Consider the following 23,848-nt stretch of genomic DNA (forward strand, 5'->3'; position numbering starts at 1 on the left):
ATACCTTTTCAAAGGCATGAGAGTATCATGTTTATTTTACTAGTTATCTCAGCTCCACTTAGTATATATCATATTGTATATTGTACATGTATGTGTACATACACATACATGTGTGTTGGGGGGGGGATATATATCGAACCCAAGATGGGAAAGCCATGCCCTGATTGGTGAGCTGCGTCCCTTTCATTGGGCTTATTGCAGATGGGCTTCCTGGGCTCCAAGCCCCCCTGTCCAGATTCCAGGCATTTTCTTTGGGGGGTCCCGTGCTTGGAATATCCCCCTTCTCCTTCTCTGGCTTCCTTCTAGTCCCAGCCAAAAAGCCTCCTTTGCCGGGAAGTCTTTCCCAGTTTCCTTGGTGGAAGCGCTTCCCTCCATGCTCATCTCCCCCTGGCCCATCCTCACCTTATTGCTTGTTGTCTCTCCCAATTAGGTATCTCATGAGCTCCTTGAGTTCAGGGCCTTTTTCCTTTCTTTGTCTTTAGTGCCCAAGCCCATGGTACATGATCACTAAATGTTCTTTGACCGATGCAGGATCCAGGTTGACCCCAAAGGCCCTTGGGGATTCTGCAGTCTGATATGTTAGTACAGTACAGGATGAGGACCTGTGGGTGGGAGAGAATGCGACTGCTTGGTTGTGCTCCCCCTTCCCCACCCCACGGGGATCTTGGCTCTCTTGCCCTCTCAGACATAGTCCCCTTTTATTTTGTTTTTTGTTCTTTCTAAAGCCATTTGTGCTTCCAGGACTATCATCTTGGAATTGTACTGATTGCTTTAAAAAAGAAAAAATAAAAACCCAGAGCCCCATGAGGAGCGCCGAGCGTGTCTGTGAGCCGTGCCCAGCTCCCTGGGAGTGATGGGCTCCCTCCTGCCAAGGGCTCTGTCTGCTCTTCAGATGCTTAAATCTAGGAGCTCATTATACATCTCCTGGAATCGGTCCTTCATAAATGCTAGACAGGAAACCATCTTTCTGCGGATTAACTTGACATCTCTTGTACATAAAACCAGAGGAAACCATTGTTAATAGTGGCACACTTTGCTTGAGTTTCGTTCCTTTACAAGCTGTTGCATTTCTGCTATTTAACCTGGTAAACAAACTCATGCGTTTGAAACTAATAACGATAAATGCATGTTTTCTTAAGTTTTTGCTTCAAAACTACCTTCCTGCCTCACTTAGGCTCTTGTTCTCCATTTGCAACATTCATTTGCTGCACTCTTTTTTTCTGTGAAATCACTTTCTTTCCTTGATTCACCCATTAGGTAATTAAGAAAGGATTCAATTTCTCATTTAATTTCATCTAAATGGGCTTTTTTTTGCCACATTAGTTGAGATTGTCTTAGTGGGCTCGCATGAGGATACCAAGAGAGACCAATTCTAAGGAAAATTATTTCATAGAGATGATAGGTAGGTAGCCGCTATTGCCGGAGACTGTGGAGACAAATACAAGCGAAAAACATTAATAGTTTCTCCCTTCAAGAAGTTTACATTCTAATAATGAGAACGGGACATAAAAGAAATGGCAGAAAATATCAAGAGGCAAATTGCAGAAAATTACTGCCTTAAGACTAGAGTTTTCTAAAATGCCATTTTTTTTTCTCCTCCTGGTGAGGAAATAGGAAACAAATTATTGACTTTTTAATCAATAATCCCCAATGTATTATTATAATGAATAATACAATAATAGTAGCTAGCATTTGTGTTAGAGATTTGGAGGTCTGAAGAGTGTTTGAAAATGTCTACTTGTATTTTCACAGCAGCTCCTCTCTTGGAAGCGAAGACTTATTTACTTTGTGAGGTCAGCTGTGTGACCCTGGTCAAGTCACTTAAACCTGATCCCCTCAGTGCTTCATCTGTAAATGAGCTAAAGGACGAAATGCAGGTTTCCAAGAAATCCCCAAATGGCATCACAAAGCATTGAAAATGACTGATGAAAAGATTGTATTGATTGTCACAATAATCTTGTGAGATTTATTGTTATACCCATTTTACAGATAAAGAAACTGAGTCACATAACAGTTTAATGACATGCCCGTTTATCATGGACAATTCTCTAAGACTGGAAGCTTCTAACCCGCCTTAGTACAAGGTGTTCCTGGACCTGGGACTTCCTTTTCATCTCACAGCTGATCTGGATGTGAAGTATCTCCCATCCTGGACTCATCTGGAGCCTTCCAGACATCTCCTTATCTCATGATCTCAAGGGATGGTGAAAGCCCTTGCTGCTAAGATGGCAGGCCTTTTACCACCCAAGGGTCGGTGGCAGCAGGCCAGACCCTTTTATGTGGGAGGGAGCTGCCTCTTTGGACTTTCTACCACCTATTTCTATTCATTCACTCACTCATTCATTCATTCATTCATTCTTGGGTTATTTTCTTCCCAGAGCTTTCTCTGGCTTCAATAATCCCATTGCTTCTGACTCGTGTGTCAGATGTCTTAGTCCTTCTGCCTTGAACCTACTCAACATGGTCAGTGTCTAGCTCCAAACTATAGTCAGTGAACATATGCTCACGGCCCCCATATACCAAGCCCTCTCCTGGATCCAGGGGCGGGCGGCCCACTCTAACTAAGCATGGGCTCATGGGATTATAACTGTCCCCTCTGAGGAACTGGCTCTGCCTCTGCTCCTGAGGATGCTCTTTACCGAAGGGAAGCCGTGGCCTTCCCCCCACCCTCCTGCCACCGAGCCGTCCATCTTTGTTTTAGCTCAAAGGCGGCCTTTATGGTTCTCCTCGTGGCTCCTCAGACACTGGGCCCGTCTGTTGGTTGGGAGCTCCAGGACTCCCTCTCTTGGGCGCTCCTGTGTCTGGGTTCCCCTGAGGCCTTTCTCCAATTTATTGATCTTTATCGATTTTAAAAATCCTCTTTAGTGTCGCAGGGCAGATTTCTGACTCTCAAACACTCCTCGACGTGAGTCTGTAGATGAATATAAATGTGCGGAGACCTCATTAATTCAGGCCTTGGAACGGCTGGAACAGGGACTGGGATGAAGGTTATCTCTGCATTAGAGACAAGAAGTGTTTACTAGACAAGTTCAGGGTCAGGACGACCAGAGGGGGAGTTCTCAGTGCTCGGTGGGTACCCACCCAAACCTACCAGCCTGGAGGTCACTGTTTGTTGCAGACCCTCCCGGGCAGGGCCCAATTGCTTTCGCTGGTGTTTGTGGACAGGTAACAGTCTTCTGAGCCGTGGGTGAGGGGCAAGCTTTTCACTCCTTCACGGAGGCAGGTGGGTGACTGTCACACGTGAGGCTCGGGCCAGGGGCTGAGGAAGGGAAGAAAATGGGCTGCGAGAGCCCAGAGAGTTTCTTGGTCCCCACAAAGCCCAGAGAGCTTTTCGGTCCCTGAGTGTGCATGTATTAAGCGCCTATTACATACAGTGACTGTGCTGTGCTGAGGTTACAAGAACATTTTTTGTTCTGTGGTTGAGTTAAGAGAGCCTCCTTTTCATCCTCCATGGAACAGTGTTTCTAGGAAATGCTTCTATGTAGAATACTCATATTCAATTAATCACAAACATTCATTAAATGCTGTGTTACAGGCTCTCAAAAGCTGGAGACATATCTGTAGCTGAGTGTGTACATATTATCCCTGTCGCACTGAGGAGGTATCACAGGTCTTTTTACCATTACATTAATTCCCATTTCTCTCTCTCTCTCTCTCTCTCTCTCTCTCTCTCTCTGTCTCTGTCTCTGTCTCTCTGTCTTTCACCATTTCTATCAAAACCCTATTGAATAAAAGAAAGCAGATAATTGCCATATGATGATGAGCATCTGTGCACTGCTTTTAATCCATGATCTCATCTGTGCCTTAAATTAGAGGGTAGATTCCCCCCTTATAACATGTGTCATTCCACCATTTTACAGATGGACAAATGGAGGATCCGAGTGAAGTGTTTTGTCTCGGGTTCCTGAGCTGATCCCTCAGGGTTTGGGCCCAGCATCCTCCTTGCTCCCTCCTACTGCTTTTCATTTGTCAGAGACGTGTGTGTTTTCTTTGTTTCCTGGGGAAATGTCACCCTAAGCAGCATTGCGAGGAAGCTCTGGCTCTCACCCATTCCAGTGCTGCTGTTAAGACTCACTTCCTGTCCTTGCACGAAGGTCATGTCTCTACCCTTATAGGGAAAGGAGGACACTCAGGATTTCCCATTTCGAAATGGGGGAAATGGAGGCAGAATTAAACATGTGGGCAGATGCTGAGCAAGCCTGAGGCTGGCTTGGACTCATTGCATTCAGGAGGCGGGTGGGCGTTTGGCTGAGAGATTTTATCTGTCAGAACATGCCTGCAAAGCCTGGTCTGGGAAGCATGGTCCCTTCCATTCAGAGGGACTGGACAGGGAGTGGGTGCGAGCCCCAGAGATCAGGGGCTCTTGCTCTTCTTGGTCCCTGGATGGTCCCTTTTCTGGTTATTGCCCCCTTGTCGTAGCCATCGTGTGTCATGCCCTGTGGACTGAGCTTATGAGACAGAGTCCTTCTTTACTTTCCTGTTTAGGATTTCGTGGCTTGGTGAGGATCAGGGGTAGAAACTGTATAAGATCCTCCAAGGACCTGGATTTAAATCCTATCTTTGCTGTTGACCCCCCGGGTGACCTTAAGCAACTTGGCTCCCCTTCCCTCCCCGGGCCTTTAATTCTCTTCTCTAAAATGCCTTTCATTCAGCAAAGACTTCCTCAGAAAGGATCTGAATACATAAATCCTTGTGTATTCACAAGGCCTCTACAGCGAGCAGAATGGGGTGTTCCCAAGCCGCTCTCCTTTGGGCTCAGAATTAGAAAGCACCATCCCCCGTGGCCCTTTGCCCACCCCAGCTGGACTACATTTTCTCTGAAAACGCTAAGTCACAGAGAATTCTCTTGAGAGGGGCTTGGATTCCCCGGGTCTCGGAGATATTTTCAGCAGATCAAATGCTGTTTCTTGGATTCTGCTCTAATGAAGACCTCTGGACTGCTAAGGGATGACCAAGCCCTTGGGTCATAATGGTGACCTCAAGCAGCCATCAGCATCATACATTTCCGTATGCAACGCCAGGCCCCTGTAGCTTACCGGACAGGGAGCCGGCTGGCACAGGGTTGTCAAGATCACACGGCATCTTGTACGGTTATTTGTTCCTTAGAACAGCTTCATGAGATCAATGATTCTTATACCTCATGGAGCCTAAGTGGCCTGGTAAAGTGATTGGTCCAGCCCTTGCCGCTGGGAAATCCTTTATCTTTGGACCCCAATCTAGAGCTGGCCCCCTTGGGGAGACTTGTTCTCCACATCCGGGTATGAGCTTGTTTTTAGGAAGGGGCAAGGAACAGACTCTTCCAATATTAAGAAACCTTTGTCTCCCTCATTGTTCAGATGAATGTTTCTTTAGTGGATGCTGCGCTCTCCTGTGTTCCATATTGTTTTTCCTGTTTCTCCATTCATATTCTCTCCATAAATTGCAGTCCTGTTGATTGCGGCTAAACGTTACGATTCCAGGGGGGACCATCCCTTTGGGCTCCCCATTCTTCTCTCAGTTGAGTTCTTCATGTTATCTCTCTAGCGTCCCCCGTGAGCTGAGATAGCCGCCGCCGCCCCCCCTCCCACTCCCAGCCTTCCTCGGAGGTGGAAAAGCGGAGGCTGCTGACGTGAACGTGAGCTGTCTGGCCGAGGCTGCATTTCAACTCCCACGATCACCTTGACTCTTTGGGCCCCGTTATCCATACGGATGCTGCCCTTGATTGAAATTCTGAGCCAGTGGACTTCATTAGGCCTTATCCTTTCCATTGGAGCATAAATGAGGAACATTCCATTTCCCAACATTCTAATTATCTAACCAGGTAATTAGCCTGTGAAAAATGTGCTGAAATTTGAAAACAAGCAATGATTCTGGGAAGTAATTAAAATTCTTCATTATTGTATGAATTTTTAGATGTATTTTCTTATAAATGTTGTAAGCCTCCCTTCTAAGGAAACAAATGCCGGCTGAACATCTGTTGTGAAGGCGCTTCCTTGTGTTGGGAGCTGGACAGAACTTAGAGATGTGGGGCTGAGCCCTAGAGAGTCCCCCCTCCCCCATGCGCCTCCATTGCCAGTTCCATTTGGCAAACGCAGGTTAAAGTCCTCCCATTGAGCAAATATTGGGAAGGATGCTGTGGAGCTGAACACTAGATTGAACCAGTCCTAACCCTGCAAGAGTATCCATTGTCCTGGGAGGAGACCATCTGCTATTTTATAAGGAGTAAAGAGAAGGGGAGGATGGCCTTCACCCCTAAAGCTGTCAGGAAACAATCCCTTGGAAGAGGGACCCCAGAGATTCCACTGCCACCCCGGCTGAGCCAAGGTTTCCATTGTGGCCCGAGACACGAAATCCAGGATTGGGGCAGATTCCTCAAACTCTCCAAGTCAGACTTACCTTAGCTCTGGTCGTAGATGACTCTGGGTCTGTTTGGTCACTTCAAAACACGGGGACTCCCATGTGCAGATGGTAGCTCACGGACAAAGCACTGGGCTTGGAATTAGAAAAACTCCTCTTTGTGAGTTCAGATCCAGCCTCAGACATTTGAGCAGATTGCACAGATTTGTCCCAGATTCCTCATCTGTAAAATGAGCTGGAGAAGGAAATGGCGGACACTCCAGTATCCCTGCCAAGAGTACTCCAAATGGAGTCAGGAAGCTGGAAATGACTGAACAACAACAAAATTAGTGTAATTGAAGTCGTCTTTTCTGTTTCTGTTGCTTAACAGGGTACCTGGTCCATACTATTTGATAATAGTACTTAACAATAGGTACTTAAGAAACTTGAAACATGACTACATTGATAGTTGCTGGATTGAAGTCCTTAATCCTGTCCACGGACAAGTTGGTTCCACTTTTAGCATATCCACCCCTATTTAGGGGCAGTCAGTATTCAGTATGTTCATTCAGTGTGGTGGTCTGCAACCCTTGGAAACGTACATTTGCAGCTCTTGACTTTTCCCTTGCTGTAAGTGTTGGGCATTTCCCCTTCCCCCTTCCCTCTACCCCCAGTTTCCCTTTAATTACCAGATTTTTCAACATTGTCATGTTCAGTCTTTGCAATTAATCTGTCAGTCCTTTCTTTGAGCACTGATTTCGACACAAATACTCCACTTTTTCTTCATTATTGGTACCATTATCATCATCTGTTATTAAATAAAATTATGGAAATAACTAAATGCTGAGAAGCATGTTGGAGCCTCCCTTTCTTTTCAGTGACCACAAGTCTTTGTCTCATGTCACCTAAGTTGTGCTTTTTGGACTCTGAGTCCGCCTTTTCCAAAGTTTTCAGTCACACAAACTCTTGTTTCCCAACTGTCCCTCTTTGCTCTTTTCCATGAGATTTTGGATGGCAAGGCAGGAAGTGTGTGCTCCAGCTATTAACATTTTCCTTTTTAGGGCATCGAATGGAAGCAGCTATTCAGTTTGTCAGATTCCTCTCTCCATGTGGATGGAGGACTCCAGGCTTTCATGCCTAAAATAAATTTGGAAAGATTTGTTCATTTTCCTGTCTCCTAGGTTTAGCAAATAGAAAAAAGCCAGCCTCTCTGGAGAATTACCAAGGCATAGATAGATTACTTTGTAAAGTTCTGACTTTGCGGTGAAATGTATATTTCCCATTAGCAGAAGAAATCTGTCTCCCTCCCAGGTTGAATAAAAGCAATACTTGAAAAACAAAAACAGAAAATTCAGTAAGTTATATTTAGTTCCTGTAAAATAGTGAACACAGCCTTATTAAAAAATTTTAACATTATTTTAATAATCTTCCTTATGTTCCATTTTGAAGAATTGTGAGAAAACTGTAACTTTCCCCTCTTACATTTATTCTATTTAACCTGCACAGTTGACCTGTGTTCTTGAGTTGGTTCTAGAGGTAGACTTACTAATTTCCTAAAGGAAAAGAACAGAGGAACACCTTCCTCCCCATTCCCTCTTCCTCCCCTTTCACTTCTCCCCATTATACTAGACTCATCTCATACTTGTTCAGGGTCTTCATGATAAATCTGTATTATTCAAAGAATCAGTGGAGCTCCACTGTTGGGAGGGTCTTTGGGAGCTCATTTTATCTAATTCTCCAATTTTACAAGCAAGAAAACAGATGGAGGAATAGCTCACGCAAGGTTCCTCTGCTCTGTCCAAGCAGCATTTGGACTGACTTCCACTACCACACCACAGGACATTGACCACTGGAGGAAAGTGGTATGGACTTAAAGTCCCTTTCTCCATACCTCCCCAAGGTGAAGAAAATGCAGATTGCCTATTTCCACATTTCCCTGGCAGTTTCCATATTTGGGCGTCTCCCCCACCATTTCTTGGGGGGAGAGGGAGAACATGACTGCCTTCCCAGTCACCTTGTCTCCCAACCTTAGAGTCATCCTTGACTCTTCCCATTGGTATTCAATGAAATATCAAATTTCAACAATTCTGCCCAACAACATTTTGTCTCCAACCCCTTCTTTCTAACCTAATGGTGGCACCCATCACCTCTCACCTGGATTACTGCCAAGTGACCTCCTAATTCTTCTTCCTGCTTCCAATATTTCATTTCTCAAGTAATCTGCTGCCAGGATCATCTGCCTAATGCACAAATCTGACTATATACCATTTCCCTGCCTGGCAAAATCATCCGGGCTTGCCATTTTCCAGTAGATAAAAAGATCAAAGATATGAATAGTTCTCAAAAGAAACTGTAAATTATCAAGAATCATAAGAAAAAATAATGTGAATCACTAAAAACAAGGGAACTAGAAATTTAAATGTGTTACAGCTTTTATCATATACCAACATACACATCGTATTAGCTACCATGATTTTAAAAGATAAAGAAAATTGTTGGGGTTGCAGTTGGACCGACACACTATTGGTAGAGCAGGGAATTGCCCAGCCATTTTGGAAAGCAATTTGGAATTGTGCATCCAGGGTCATTAAACCATGCTCATCCTTTGACCCAGTAATGCCAAGAGTTCAGAGACAGAAAGAAGGCTTCCTTTTCAATTAAACAAAATAAAATTATAGCAATGCTATATGTTGTATCAAAGACCTAAAAACTAGGGAAGGGTCATTAGCTCTGGAGCAGATGATCACATTATTGTAGTGGAAGAGTCTTGAGCTATAAAAAATGATGACCAGAATGCATTTAGAAGTACCTAGGAAAGACTTGTATCAAAGGCAGGGCAAATTGAACAGAACAGGAGAATCCTTTAGACAATGAGCATCACTTTGCTCAGTAAAACACCAGGGAAAACCTTCAGAAACTCTGATGAATGAAATTACATTGTATTGACTTTTTTTTTTTGTATTTTTTAAAAATAGCTTATGTTTTTCAAAATGGATTGTAAATTTCTTGAGACAAAACAGCCCTTTTTCATTCTTCTGTGTATATCTCAACATGTCGCCTGGCATACAGTAGGTACTTAATAAGTGCTTGATGAGTGAGTTATTCTCCTTCTGGGTTGGTTATTTTGTAATATTATATAATAGAAGAGCTTCAGGCTTTACATTAATTTTATTTACGGAAAAGCAATTCTTAGATTTCCCCTCAAATAGTGAAAATAATTGAGAAAATGGAATGTCTTTCTGAGCCCCATACTGAAATTTCATTCTGTCTCAAAGAGAATTTCATATACAATCTATTACCTGGACAGTAACAGTCCTTTATGGACAGAAATCAACCTCGACATATCGATCCGATCCGGGCTTTGATACCGAGAGTTTATTAAAACTGAATTACTCTTGTTTCGATTAAGATACAGTTACAAACAATGCATCATGAAATAAGAGTTGGAAGATCATAAGCTTTCTCAGGCTCTCCTTTTGCCTATTTTATTGATTTTTAAAGGAAGATTAATTTTTGAGCATTTCTGGTTGTTTTTCTTGTGCTCCGAATGCATAAATTACATTAAGAAATTGCCGGTAGGGTGTGGTTTGCTATGGATTGCTGTGTATTGCCCCCGTCCCCAGTGAGCCATTGCTGGAGCCTCCTTGGCCCCCACATTGGGATGCCCAGAGATGATGTGTGGAATATTGCTGTTCTGTGGAATAGGATCAATGAAAACAACTGAAGTGTGTGTGTATGTGCGGGGGAGGTTGGGGGCAGATTTTCTCCTTTGGCCTCTTCTTATGTAAACACTTGCTTACAATCGCCTTAGTAGAAAAATAGACACTGATTTTTTTTCTTCTAGACTTGACTTCTTGCTCTGAGGTTCCTTGAGCTTGTTTTGTGCTTTCTTGGTCACTCTGACCAAGTCCCTCTGACCCCATTTGGGCTTTCCTTGGCAGAGACCAGAGAGTCTGTCACTCGGTGAGGAAGCAGTCTCCCAGTGGTATCTGTGGCTAAATTTATGCTCCAGAAGGTGGGACCCCAGGGACCCGGGGCCGGACACTCCGTGGTGCCCGCAGCTGCCCAGGAGACCCTCAAGCTTCCTTCTGTGCCCCCGGAATGTACAAGGGTGATGGTGACGCTCCTCAGAGCGACGTCTCCCACGGCCACGGCCATTTTAAGTGTCTTCTTAAAAAAGGACTTTGTTATTTCCCAAGCGTGAGTCACATAATGGTTGTCAGCAGTGAAAAAGTGACTGCTCCAGGCCGGCCACCCCTCGGTTACGGGGCTTCCGTGGATGAAGGAAACAACTAGGTACCGGCCCTCCTTGGGTGGGGGTGAGCTGCTTCCCAGGGAACTCCTTGGATGGGACCGGTGCCGGCGGAGCTCCCGCTTCCCCCAGCTCCTGCTGCCCAGGCCCGTGTCCGACACCTCCATCCTCACAGGTCCAGGTCCATCCAGGCCCAGCTCTCCCAGGGAACGTCTGAAAAAGCAGCTCGGGAGCTCAGGCTTCCTGGCAGCCCAGACGCCCACTAAGCCCCTGCACGGCCACCGGCGGCCTTAGTTTGCTCCTCTGCAAAACGGGCTCACGCGGCTCCTTGTGCCCCGTCTCCAAAGACTGGCAAACACAAGCAGGCCTTAGACTGGCATCAGGGCACGTTCTCAGGGCATTGTTGCTTTGTGAGATTTTCAAGAAATAACTTCACCAAGTAAAAGCAGGATTAAGGGACTTGCCCAGAGTCGCGCAGCGGCTGAGGTTCCGGCCTGACTCAGGCCCAGCCTGCTCCCCCCGGCTGCCCCAGAGCCCTCTGAAGAGAAAGGGGACCTGCGGTTCTCCTCCGGCCTCGGGGACTTTTGCTCTTGGGGTCGGGAGCCCCATCCTCAGGGCCACAAAGAGAGGGCGGAGGGAATTTCCCAGTCGGGGGGGGGGAGGCAAGTTCGGGTCCCTGGGGCTGCACCGCTGTCCATGGTACCCGGCCGCTGTCCATGGTACCCGGCCGCTGTCCATGGTACCCGACCGCTGTCCATGGTACCCGACCGCTGTCCATGGTACCCGGCAGCGTCTGAATGGGCTTCCCCGCCTTGTTAACGGTTGGGAGCGCTCTTGGAAAGTGGCTTGGGGGGCTTGGCGGGGGAGGGGGGCTGTTTGGGACCAGCCGGGGAGTCTGTCTGCCCGCCCCGCCCGGGGGGCTCCTGGCCTGCCCCCCCCCTCCCCTCCCCCCGCCTCCCCAGAGAGCCCCCGCCTCACCCCTCCCTCACGTCATGCAGATCCCTCCGCGGCCCCGGTGTCCCCCCACCCCGGTTCCCCTCGGACTTGCCACGGTCGCCCCCTCCCCCTTTCAGCCGAGCGCTTGCTGATGGAAGAGCTTCGGCGCCTCCGTTACCCCGGTGACTCCCCCCCTCCCCCGCCTCTGTCCGCAGGGACCCCGTCCTGTCTCAGGGGAGAGATCCTGGGGGAAAACGGGCTTGTCTCCGGCCCGGGGCCGTAAAGGAGGCGGCAGCTTCCGGCAGGCTCCGCTCCTGCTTCATTCTGGCGGCGACTTGGAGCCAGGCTGTGTGTGCGCGGAGCGAGAGGGAGAGAGGCTGCCTGGCAGAGGGGATAGAGAGCCGGCCTCCGCCTCAGGGAGACCTGGGTTCAAGTCCGCCTCTGACCCCTTCTGGCTGCGTCACCCTGGGCAGGTCACTTAATCTCTCAGTGCCCCAGGCAACTCTCTTTGACCAGCTGCGAGAAAGCCGGGTCTGCCTCCGTCTTTTCTCAGTCTTTTGTTCTTTTCCTCCCCCTCTCTCTCTCTCTCTCTCTCTCTCTCTCTCTCTCTCTCTCCCCCTCCTTCCCTCCCTCCCTCATTCCTCCTTCCCTACCTCCTTCCCTCCCTCCCTCCTTTCTTCCTTTCCTTTCTCTCTCTCCTACTCCATTTTTCTCTTCTTTCGGTGTCTCTGCCTGTCTCTTTATCTCTTATCTCTCATCCATCTGACTGCTTATTTTCTTTGGCTGAATCCTCTTCCCTACGCTCTTCCTTTCCCCCCCGGATTTCTGTCCTGGCCTCTCATCCTCCTTTATTCACTCTCCCATAGGGACCCAACCAGCCCCATGGGTTCAGTTAGCATCCCTTGGGAACACGGGCCTCAGACCTACATAGCAATCCTTGCCTCTCTCCTGGGCTCAGTTTCCCATCACTGACTGTTTCTAAAATGTTTCAAAGTGGAGGCCTCCTAGTCAATTCAAACTTAGTCTGTACCAAACAAACCCCCTGCCAGACATGCCCGTTTCGGTCCAAGGCTCTGCCCCCCCTGGGTTTTCCAGACTCCTTGGTTACTAACTGCTGTCGGTGCCGCGCCCAGAACATGATAAGAGTTTGACAAAGATGGTGTCCTTCCTGCCAGGGTCCTCCTCAGTTCCTTCCCCTCCCATAGTTCACGGCTCCATTGCCAGATGTTGCTGTATCTCACTCCACAACATCTGTTCTATGCAAGCTGGTCTCCCCACTCACGCGCCGCTGCATTGGTTCCTGACCTCCTTGCTCCGTCTGCTGCTCTGGCCTGCTCATCAGTTTCCCTGCCTCCTGCCCATCCTTGATTCAGCTGCCAAGGGGACTTTCCTTGGGGACAGGTCTCACCCAGACACTCCCCTAATCAAAAACTTCTGGTGACTCCCTCTTACCTTGAACTTAAAATGTCACTTCTTCTGCTTGACTTTTCAAGCCTGGTACATCTTGCCTCCAACCTGTTTTTCAGCTTCAGTGAGCATCATCCTCCCCACTGCCTCCTTTGTTCTTTTTCATTTGACTTTCTATCACTTCCAAATCTGTGGACTCCATTCCTCGTGTTCAAGCCTTTGCATTAACCATTCCCCGTGCCGGAAAAGCTTGCCTTCCTCATTTCTTCTTCGTGGCATCCTTCATTTTAATGTGTTACCTGTGGGTATATGTGTATGTGTGCACCTGTGCTTGTGTAAGGTGGGTGTCTGTGTGTGCATGTGTGTGTACATCTGTGCTTGGGTGCACACAAGTGTGTATGTGCTGGGAGAAGAGGGGAAGAGGGTCGGTAACTATGGTAAATTGCAGATGGCGCGTCCTAGTTCCTTTTAAAGATTAAATATGGATTCAGAAAGTATTGGAGACCAGCCTTCTACTGATTAATGAGTTGCTTGATAGATTGCCTGATCCCACAAGCCCAGCGGAAACGACTGATTGCATCTCCCCACTCACCAGCTTCAGTTCCCTCACACCCAGGAAGGCTCTCTAGTCTTGTCTGTGCTGATGGGGTCTTCTTCCTTGTTGCAGAGACAGAGGGATTTCTCTCTGGAATCCTTCTCTTATTCCCTTCACTTCTTGCCTCCCTGTCTCCTCACTCCCCAACCTGCTTGTGCTCCACTCGGCCCAGTCCCGTCTGTCCTTGAGTCTGACATTGCTCACCGTAAGTCCACGAGGCAGCAAAGCCATGGCTGCTATATGGGGGGGAGCCTTCCCTTCATCCTTACCAGGTGGGCTGTGCTTTGGTGACTCTGCTGCCCTAGTCACCATCCAGTCCCCTCTATGAGCACTGAATGAGAGCCTACTGTGTCCCTTGCATTGGGGCTACCAGGCCCAATGCAGTGCAGTCGCTGTCCTCAAGCTTATTCCATGGAGAGGGGGGAGGAGTAATTACAAGATTTAATGATAACTAGATTTAATTATTGCAAAAAAAGAATCATCATGGCATGAATCAAAAACTGGGTTTGGAATTGGTGAATCCAGTATTGATGGCACATCTGTTACTTAGAGCCAGGGCTGAGGCCCTCATTTTTCTCCTCTGAAAAATGGGAGTTTTACTTTTTTTTTTGTTTTATTATCTCTGGACTTCCCCACTCCCCCCATGTCTTCTGCTTTCCTCCGTGCTTCTGGCCTTTCTGCCTCCTTTTCTCCTTGGTGAGCTCCTCCTAGAACCTCCATTTTGTGGAAGGACTCCAACCATCCCCCTTCCTTCCCCTCCTGAACCCGATTCTGATCGCTTCGCCTACCCCTCTGCCTTCCCTCCCTAATCATGTGCCATCCCTTCTTCTCCCACTGCAAAGTTTTTAAAAAACCTTTTTGTTTGTATTTCTCCGTGGTAATCTCTATTACTTAATGTGACACCGACCCAGACTGAGAGGCCTTTAACAAGTGCCCGTTGGCTGTTCCTGACTTGGATCTCCCCTTTCCTTCCAAGTCCAGATTCTGTGAGTGTGAGTTCCCACCCTTCTGGGGGTTCAGCCTGGACTCAGCTTAGCCATGGCTGAGAATTAGCCGGGAAGCATCAGAACAGCTGGGAACGCGGAGGGAATGTGTTGCACGCAGATGGGAGAACCTGTGTGTGGTTGCGGATGACCCCGCGGTCCTAGTTCTGGAGAGGGGCCCGCCTGCCTTGTTGGCAGAACCCATTAGGAATTGGCCCGATGTCAGTTCATTTTGTCCTGCCCATCGGCGGGAGCAAAGGGAGCCATTGGCCCGGCTCTGTGAATGTGAATCACCAGAAGCCAGGGACTGCCTGGGTTATTATCATTCAGCTCGAGATTTCATTGTTTCTTGGGTTTGGGGAATCAGAGGAGAAAAATAAGGGAGTAATTTATTTTGTAGCTCCTTCTACGTTACTTCTTAATACCACGGATGGATTTTTATCAACCTGGCGGCGAATATTGGGGACATTCATAACCATGGTCATTACTGTTTTGCTGAGAAGGGAAATGGATCACCGAGATTCAATGAGCCTCCTGAAATCACAGAACAGGCATTGTCTGGACAGAGAGAATGCTGAAGCTTCTGCACGTTTCTGATGGGGGGCCGCTGCGAACCCCGCTCCAAGGCAGAGTCCCACCAAAGTCATGCTCTTTGCTGCAAGGGACCTTGGAGGCCGTAGGCTCCATGCCGGAACTCCCGGCGGCTCCCACTCCTTTCCAAGTAGTCCCTTCTGCTTAGGGTCACCGTTCGCTCGCTCTCAGAAGGACGCCAAGCCCTCCCCTGCCTCTCTGCAGCTTCTACCCTTGCTTATGGCTGTTTTCTGAGGCCCTTCAGATACTTGGCAAGAGCTTTCCTGCCTCCCTCCCCCGAGTCCTTTCTCAATACGTGACTCCATGATCTGTCCCTATCCCGAGGAATCTCCTTGTGTTCTCCTCTGCCGAGCAATGTCACTGCAAAAAGTCACTTAATATTGGAAACAGATCTTCTGCCATGGTCTCACCAGAGCTCAGTACATCATCCTTTCTTCTCCTGTTTCTTTTTTTTTTTTTTTTTTCCCTTTCTCACTGCAGCCTTATACAGAATTCTCTTTTTTGCTGCCCTTTCACATATCCCCTCATAATTCATGTTGAACCCTTTTGAGCTTGTGGCCCACTGAGGCCCCCAGATCAGAGAGTTAAAGGGGTCTCCTGCAGAGATCACCCACCTTGGACTTTCTAGCAATAATTCCTGCCTGCTCTACACTCCAGAGAGTCCTTCCTGCCCAGTCCCATTATTATTATTGTTCCTGACCCATCCTTCATTCAGCTATTCAAGTCTTCTTCCTTACGTCCCACCCATGTTGCTCAAAAATGGGCTAGAACTCCCTGGTACCTGGAAGAGATGTCTTGAGTGAGAAGCCTCAGAATGCCGCCTCGGTAGTCCTGAAGAAACTGCTCGGCTCCATCCTGAAGACGAATGGATGCCTTGAGGCAGCTAAATGAGAAGGACCCCTATGGATAAAGTCTGAGACCTGTATTCAGGAAGGCCTTGATTTAAATCCAGCTTTAATACCTACTAACTCTTGTAATCATGTAACTTGTTTGCCTCAGTTTCCTCAAATGTAGAAAGAAAATAATTGTAGAAGCTACTCCCCTTCTCTCAGGGGTTCTTAGGGAATCAAATGAGATGACATTTGTAAAGTGCTTGTAAGTCTGGCCCATAGTACACACTATGAAAATGCTGGTTTATTATTATCATTTCTCATCCCAAGTATTCCTTCTCCCAGCTCCTTATCCCCATTACGTTCTCTGTTGTTTTGAAGAAATTCAGCCCGCTGGAGTTTGATTCCATCGGCCCCATCACCCTCTCCCCCTCACAAACCTGTTGTGAGCTAGCTCAGCAAGCCAACATTTTCCAAGCCTTAATGCACTACAGAGATGCAAACTTGTGCGACGTTCATTCTTAGCAATAACATTATCTGAATTCTGCCATGACTTTGGCTGGATCTCTCCTCTCCCCATGCTATATTTTGCCCTTTGGTAGTTTTTCATAAATATTGGGGATTAGCAGAAAGAACAAACCAGGTGTGAAAGGCACCGCCTTAGGAAGTCATTGGCTTTTCCAGGCAGGACCACCACTTATCCAGTTTGTGAGAGAGAGGGACAGAGAAAAGGAAGGAGGGAGGGAGGGGCGGGGGGAGAGAGTACATTTGTGAAGTGTTTATTATTTGCCATGTTGGAGGCAAAAAGAAAGCCAGCTTCTGCTTCTGTGAGCTTCTGTTCCAATTGGCCATGCTCAATAAAGGGGAGATTGCGTGGCAAATTGAATGGAGGTGCTGTCCTTGACGAGCTAAATCCAAAGCAAGGAGCCAAAGGTGCAGCCCCGGTTCCCTTCAGGTGGAGATGGTGAGCAGAGCCTTGTCAAGGTGACTTCAGGATCTGTCTTGTAACCCATTCGGGTTTGGTTGGGAATAGTGCCTTTGAGGTCCCTTCCAGTTCTCAGATTCTAGTTCTGTGCTATATGAATTTTCTTCCCTTTTAGATTGTCATGATTCTAAAAAGGGAAACCGTATTGTTTGATTTTTACGTACCCAGTGGAAGTCTTGGCACCTTTTCCTTGGTAGATGTGTGTTGGGTTTGAGGGAGTTTTCCTGCACCTCCTCATTTCTTTCCACCTATTTCTTCGAACTCTGACAGTATTCCCCATCAGGGAGCATGTGGCTGCATGTGCTTAATCACTTAGGCTGGGTAATAGAAATTTGTTAAATTCATTTGGAATCCGGCTGCAGCAGGTGTAGGAATCTGGGCGCAGCTGGTTCTATCCCCTCACACAACACAAACATTCCCTTCCTTCACATTTTCCTCTTTGGCTACCCCAGATTTGGGGTTTGCAAATGTAGGATGCCCTGGACATTTGTGTCATGGAGACAAAATCAAAAACTGTTACACTTAAAGGAAACGCCATGAGCTGATCCTTCTCCATATATGAGCACCAGACTTGAGTTCTAATGAGTTTTGGATACCTAGCTATGAGTTCTGAGCTTGAGTTCTCATGAGTTTTGGATACCTAGCTGTGAGTACCAGACCTGATTTCTAAAGAGTTTTGGATACCTAGTTATGAGTACCAAGCTTGAGTTCTAATAAGTTTTGGATACCTAGCTATGAGTACTGGGCTTGCGTTCTCATGAGTTTTGATACCTATCTATGAGCACCTGGACTTGAGTTCTTATGAGTTTTGGATACCTAGCCTTTTTTTTGGGGGGAAGGGGGGTACAGGGAGGGGTCACTTCAATCCCTGTCAAATGAGATTCTACTTGTTGTTGTTTGCTAAAAAGAAAGAAGAGTTTGAGCAGCAGAGGGAGGGCCCCCATTTGAAATGGAAATGTTTCTCTGGAACTCACCACAAACGAGAATCCACTTTCTTACCTAAAACCATGTGGAATTTTCTTGGCCACAGTCTCCAAATTTATTCTCACGTAAGAGTGGCAGTGTGCCAACTACTGGGTCCGGTCCAGGCCCATGAATAGGGCTTTAATTTTGGATTACCTTCAATCAATCGACAGGAGCAGTTAATGTCTTTTTGGACTCAGCCTGTATCATTTTAGGAAGGTTACCATCGATTCCACCTTGGCCATAGTTACATACATTATCGCCTGTACCATTATTCAGAAGAATAATGTATGGAAAGGAAAAAAAAGTCCCATTTCCTAATGAGTTGCCTTGAATCAACTTCTAAAAGAGCTGAAGTAAGCAAACCTGACTTCAGAGAGAAAAAGAGAAAGAGAGAGAGGAGGAGAGACAGGAGAAATTGGTGTAAGCAAGTCCTGGGATGGAGAAGGGTCTGTGGGAAATTGTAGCAAGGCAAAAATAAATGAATGAATGAACAAGTAGATAAATAAAACATTTAATTTTTTTTCAGTATCTGTTTTATGAGATTTTATTGATACCTTTTGATTCTATTTCACCTAAATTTCCCTCTGTATTGTTTCACCTTCTGTCTCCCAGATATCATCCCTTTAGAAAGACCTTTTGGAAGGAAGGAAGGAAGGAAGGAAGGAAGGAAGGAAGGAAGGAAGGAAGGAAGCAAGGAAAACAACTTAGCAAAGCTAATTGATACATTGGAAAAAACTTATATAAACTATAGCATCTGTGGGAAGGGGGAAGAGTGGTCTCTCCGTGTCTACAAAGGATTAGAAGGATCTAAAATTTTTATTTTAATCAACATTTCCAAGCTAGTTTCCCCAAAGGATGGCTATTGGCACAGTAGACAGAATCCTTGCTTTGGCGTGAGAAAGAAACGAGTTCAAATTTAAGCTCTGGCACCAGACACTTACTAGATTTGTGATCCTGGGCAAGTCAGCCTCTATCTGTATCTGTTTCCTCATCTGTAAAATAAGGATACTAAGGGCACTTACTTGGTAGTATAGACATTCTGCCATAATATTTGTAAAGCTTTGTTCTAATCCTTAAAGTATTATGTAAATAGTACATTTTATTATCCAATACATAGCACACAGTACCTGCACACAATAGGTGCCTAATGAATACTTGTGAACTATAAACTATGAACTGGTTATCGGCAATTTAAATATCTTCCTATATCAATTTTCAGTGTGTGTTCATTGGCCCTTATTTTATTTGACACAGCAACCTGCTCTCAATTCTTTTTTTTTTTTTTTAATTTTAAATTTCTTTCTTTCGTTAATAATTTTCACCAGTTACTTTTTTTTTTGTTTGTTTGTTTTTGCTGAGGCGATTGGGGTTAAGTGGCTTGCCCAGTATCACACAGCCAAGAAGTGTTACGTGTCTGAGATCAGATTTGAACTCATGTCCTCCTGACTTCAGGGCTGATGCTCTATCCACTGCACCAACTAGCTACCCCTATCAGTTACTTTCAAAACAACTTTTTTTTAACATTTGTTTTTTTTAATTTTTTAATTCTAGGTTCTCTTCCTTATCCCCACCCACAATTAAGGAATCATGTGAAGTTATGCAAAACATTTCTATAAAAATCAAATTGCGAAAGAAAACCTAGATCTCCCACCCTAATGAAAATCAAAGCCCTCAAGAAAAATTAAGTTAAAAATAAAGAGTGAGATAGAGAGAAAAATAGAGAATGCTTCCATCTATATTCAGACACAATCAGTTTCTTCTCTGGTTGGATAGATTTTTTCATGATACGTCCTTCAGAGTATTTGTGGATGATTGTACTACTGAGAAGAACAAAGTCATTTACAGCTGGTTATCCCTGAACATTGCTATCATTTTGTATACGGTATATTTCACTTTATTCATGGAGGACTTATCAATTTTTTTTTTCCTGAGAGCATCCTGCTCATCATTTCCCAGAGAACAATAATATTCCATCAGAGAAACTCGCTTCGAAATTTTTTTTTTTACGATTACTATTGCTAATTGTATTTTTCCATTTATTCTTTCTCCTTTCATCTTATCTCTCTTCAAAAGTGTTTTGCTGCTGAACTCTCTCTTCCCCAATACAACCTCTTTTTTATCACCCACTCATCCCTTCCCATATCCCATTTCCTTCCTATTTTCCTGCAGGGTAAGATAGATTTCTGTACCCCTATTGAGTATGTATGTCATTTCCTATTTACTGCTCTCAATTTTAAAAGAAACACAGATAAACATACAACATATGGAAACAATGAAATGAAAGTCAGGATACCTGGGTCCTTGTCCTAAACTTTGCCCCTCTTGGAGATGAAACTTTTCCTCAATTTCCCTCATCTGTAAAATAAAGATAGATGGTTAGATGATCTCCGAGGTTCCTTTTCTGGTTATTTTCTAAGTGAAATAGTCCGTACCTCATGACTGTTATTGGCATAAAAGAGATTATTTGCATTTACTGACAAGGAGATCTTTTGTCTAAATATTAAGGAATAAAGGGCATAAAGGCTTCAAGTCCGGATCCCTTAAGCTTTATGGGAGCTCTCCATGCTTTTTATGGATCTCCAAGGCTCGTTTTCAGCTGCAGATGTAGTCAGTGCATTTGAGAGCCGCGGCCCTGAACTAAATTTACTTGGAGTCTCGCGCTCAGCTGCCATCATCTTTCTTAAATGGTTTCCATTTCCGAGTTCAGTCACGTGAAGGCCCAGCATTACGATTATTGCCATTTTCCATTTTCATAATGACTCCTGTGAGGAATGATAGGGCAACAGAGTTGCATGTTGTGTAGAGACAAAGTACTAGAACAGTTTCTGATTTTAAATATCTTTCTGACATAAGAATATTCCCTATTATTAAGTCACGGAAGCCTTGAAATTTGCTATTTATTAAAGTAGAGTTAAAGAAGAACTGGAAATTCAGACATGAATCAAAGAGGGAACAATTAGGCTTGGAATGTTTCAGACTAGACTTGGGTTCTGTTGACAAACATTGGAAACCCCCAGCATCTCCACGCCCCATGATGGCGAAACCCTACCCACGATGTAGGGCAGGTGAGGAGAACAAAGCCAAAGGGGCAGTTCAGATTCCCAACATGGAAACATTCAGATATTTTCCTTGGTGAAAACCATCATTGATTCTTGTTGAGAACAATCACCTGGTCTGATTGACATCCTCACCATTCCCTATTCCTGGCCAGACCCCCTACTGTTCTTGTTTCATTTTCCTTTCTTCCCGCTTCTCTCAGGCTGACAGATCTCCATTTTCTCCCACTTTACATTCTGATGAGTGCAGATTCTGGTTATCAGTCTTTTTCTTAGGGAGAATTGAAACATTCCTCATTTTTGAGGTACCGGTGAAGGTTATTAGATTGGCCTAAAGAGGATAAGTGTAGATTTTTTTGAAATAAAAGACATCTATTTTTTAGCGCACTGCTGAGAACAGAGATCTGGCACGTCCCCAGTCTCCTAGCTCATCTGGATGGCGAATCTTTTAAAAAAGTGAAAAATGAGTTCAATTCTTTCTCACTTTCTCACTCTCTTCTTATTTGGATAGCAACGGCAATGACCATGATAATACAAATAATTATTCAGACATCTATGGTTTGTACAGACAATTTTTCCTGAGAAGAAAGATAAGTGCAGATTTTCACCCTCATTTTCTAGATAAGGTGTCTGAAGCTTAGAGCGACGACTTCAGCGATCTCTCATGTGCTGTCAGAATGGGAGCCTAAACTCTGAGGTTTCTGGGTCTCCAGTCTCAGACTCTTTTTCTTGGTACCAGCCACTCTTGCTTCTATATACTTGCTTAAATATATTTTTTCAGTATATTTCAAAAGTGACTTTTCGGGCTTGAAGAAGACTTATGTTCTGAGGCAACTGAATGAAAAAAGAGTCAAAAAAGAGTCAAAGGGATGGGAGGCAGTGAAATGACGAATTGAGACAGGGATATTTGTCAGAGTCTCTGCTCCCTTCAAGACTGGAGCCGAATTTTCCGCCAGAGTGGGGTTTGGGGGAGGGGGGAGGAGGATAAAAATAAATATGATGCAGTCTTAATTTCCATAGTGTAATGAAAGAATACTGGGTGTGAAGGCAAAGGATCCATTGGTTTGGGGCCTGGCCCCCCGTGAGTGTCTCTTCAGTGCTAGCTGGCTGATTCTCTTTTATCATAGATTAGGTGAGGATTGCATCCGCCCTCCACATCTGCTAGTATTAGGTGCATTTTATGTATTTGGGGGGTGAATGAGAGGATGATTGGATGTCCAATATGCGCTTCATAAATTTGACTTCATTTGTGTCTTTGAAAGCATCTCATGCATTGCAAAGCCATTATCTAAATAGTATGTATCCAATGTTTGACACCCAGTACGTGGCACACAGTAGGTGCTTAATGAATGCTTGTGAACTATGAACTGGTTACTAGCAATTTAAATATCCTCCTACACCATTTTTCAGTGTATTTGTCTTTTGGCCATTATTTTATTTGACACAGCAATCTGCTCTCAATTCTTTTTTTTTTTTTAATTAAAATTTATTTATTTCTTTAATAATTTTCACCAGCTACTTTTTTTCCCCTGAGGCAATTGGGGTTAAGTGACTTGCCCAGGGTCACACAGCTAGTGTCTGAGGGCAGATTTGAACTCAGGTTCTCCTGACTTCAGGGCTGATGCTCTATCCACTGTGTCACCTAGCTGCCCCTACCAGTTACTTTCAAAAGTTCATGAATGCTTGGGATCCCAATGTACATAATAAACAAGCCATTCCTTCTTTAAAAAAGGGAATTGAGCGGTGAAACGGAATTCCAACCTGGTCAGCCATAATCTTCCCTCTAAGTCTCTTCCCCCATAGGGCTGAATGAGTCTGTGCGACGGAAGCCGATAAGCTTACGCCATTGGAATCGGACCCTTCTCCTAAAGCCCCCTGAAGCTTGTTGCTGGTTGCCTTTTGGGTATTGATTTGTTTGTAGCTTCTACTTCGTCTCACCTTGTTCTCTCGGTTGTTTCCTTCCCAGGGCAACTTTGTGGCTAGCATGACGGCAATTCTAAGGCAGATGGAAGATTATCACTATGCTCACCTGATCAAGACTTTTGGCAAGATGAGGACTGACGTGGTGGTGAGTTCCCGGCTGACTGGATGGGTTGGTGGAGTGATGCTGTATGTGATTTAACGTCTCCTTGGCCCTTGTACTTGTTTGAAATGGGGGAAAAGAAAACAGTGAACATGTATTCACAAAATTGGAAAGGGTCAAGTAGCAGAAACTATTAAAACCAGAAGCAGTTTCCAAGTTCACTGAAATATAGATTGAGGGTATTGAAAAATGTAGCTGAGATTTCGGGTCAAAGGAAATCCCACCGTGGTTAGGGCTCTAGAAAATGATATTGTCTATTGGGAAACTCTCACTTGGGAGCTGTCAAACTTTGTCCCTGCTCATCCATCACACTCTCACAGAGTCCACAAAGTCATCTGGCAGGAGGATTCAAGATAATAAAAAGAATCCTGTTTGATCTATTGTATGCCAGAGCTCAAGGGTCCAAAGGCAACATGACAACGAGCAAACAGTCCCCAGCCCTCAAGTTGCTACTGTTTGTGAACATCAAAAAAATACCTATTTGAATGTGGCTGTGTCTAAGAATTTCCCACATCTAAAAGAACAAGATCTCTCCGACCAGTTTATTCCAGGAAGCTGACATGGGCTCACTTTGTCCATCTCATCCATCTTGCCTCCGGTCTTGAGCGTTCCTGATATCTAGTTCTTTTTGGGATGACATGGTCCATCTGTTGGATGCAAAGCACCTGCTTATTCAGAACCCATTTCTTGAGTCTTCTGGGAGAAAAAGGCTGGAAAGGACTGAGTTGCAAAGTGATTCTCTTTCAGCTGCAGGGAAACTAAAGGCTTGATGCAAACAAATCAAACAATTAATTAGAGTAGGTGTTAACTGTCAATACCCTTGCCATTGATTGGTGTTTTCTGTATGTT

The 23,848-nt window shown here is 45.3% G+C and overlaps 1 protein-coding gene across 1 annotated transcript in view; it reads left to right on the top strand.

The window, feature by feature from the left end:
• Positions 1-23,848, top strand: part of DOCK1 (dedicator of cytokinesis 1) — a 445,579-nt gene that overhangs the window by 252,206 nt on the left and 169,525 nt on the right. Inside the window, 1 exon segment of the mRNA XM_031957020.1 lies at positions 22,883-22,984. Within this exon segment, the coding sequence (XP_031812880.1) occupies positions 22,883-22,984 (102 nt within the window).

This window comes from Sarcophilus harrisii, chromosome 2 (assembly GCF_902635505.1).
Source record: "Sarcophilus harrisii chromosome 2, mSarHar1.11, whole genome shotgun sequence".
NCBI classification, from domain to species: domain Eukaryota; kingdom Metazoa; phylum Chordata; class Mammalia; order Dasyuromorphia; family Dasyuridae; genus Sarcophilus; species Sarcophilus harrisii.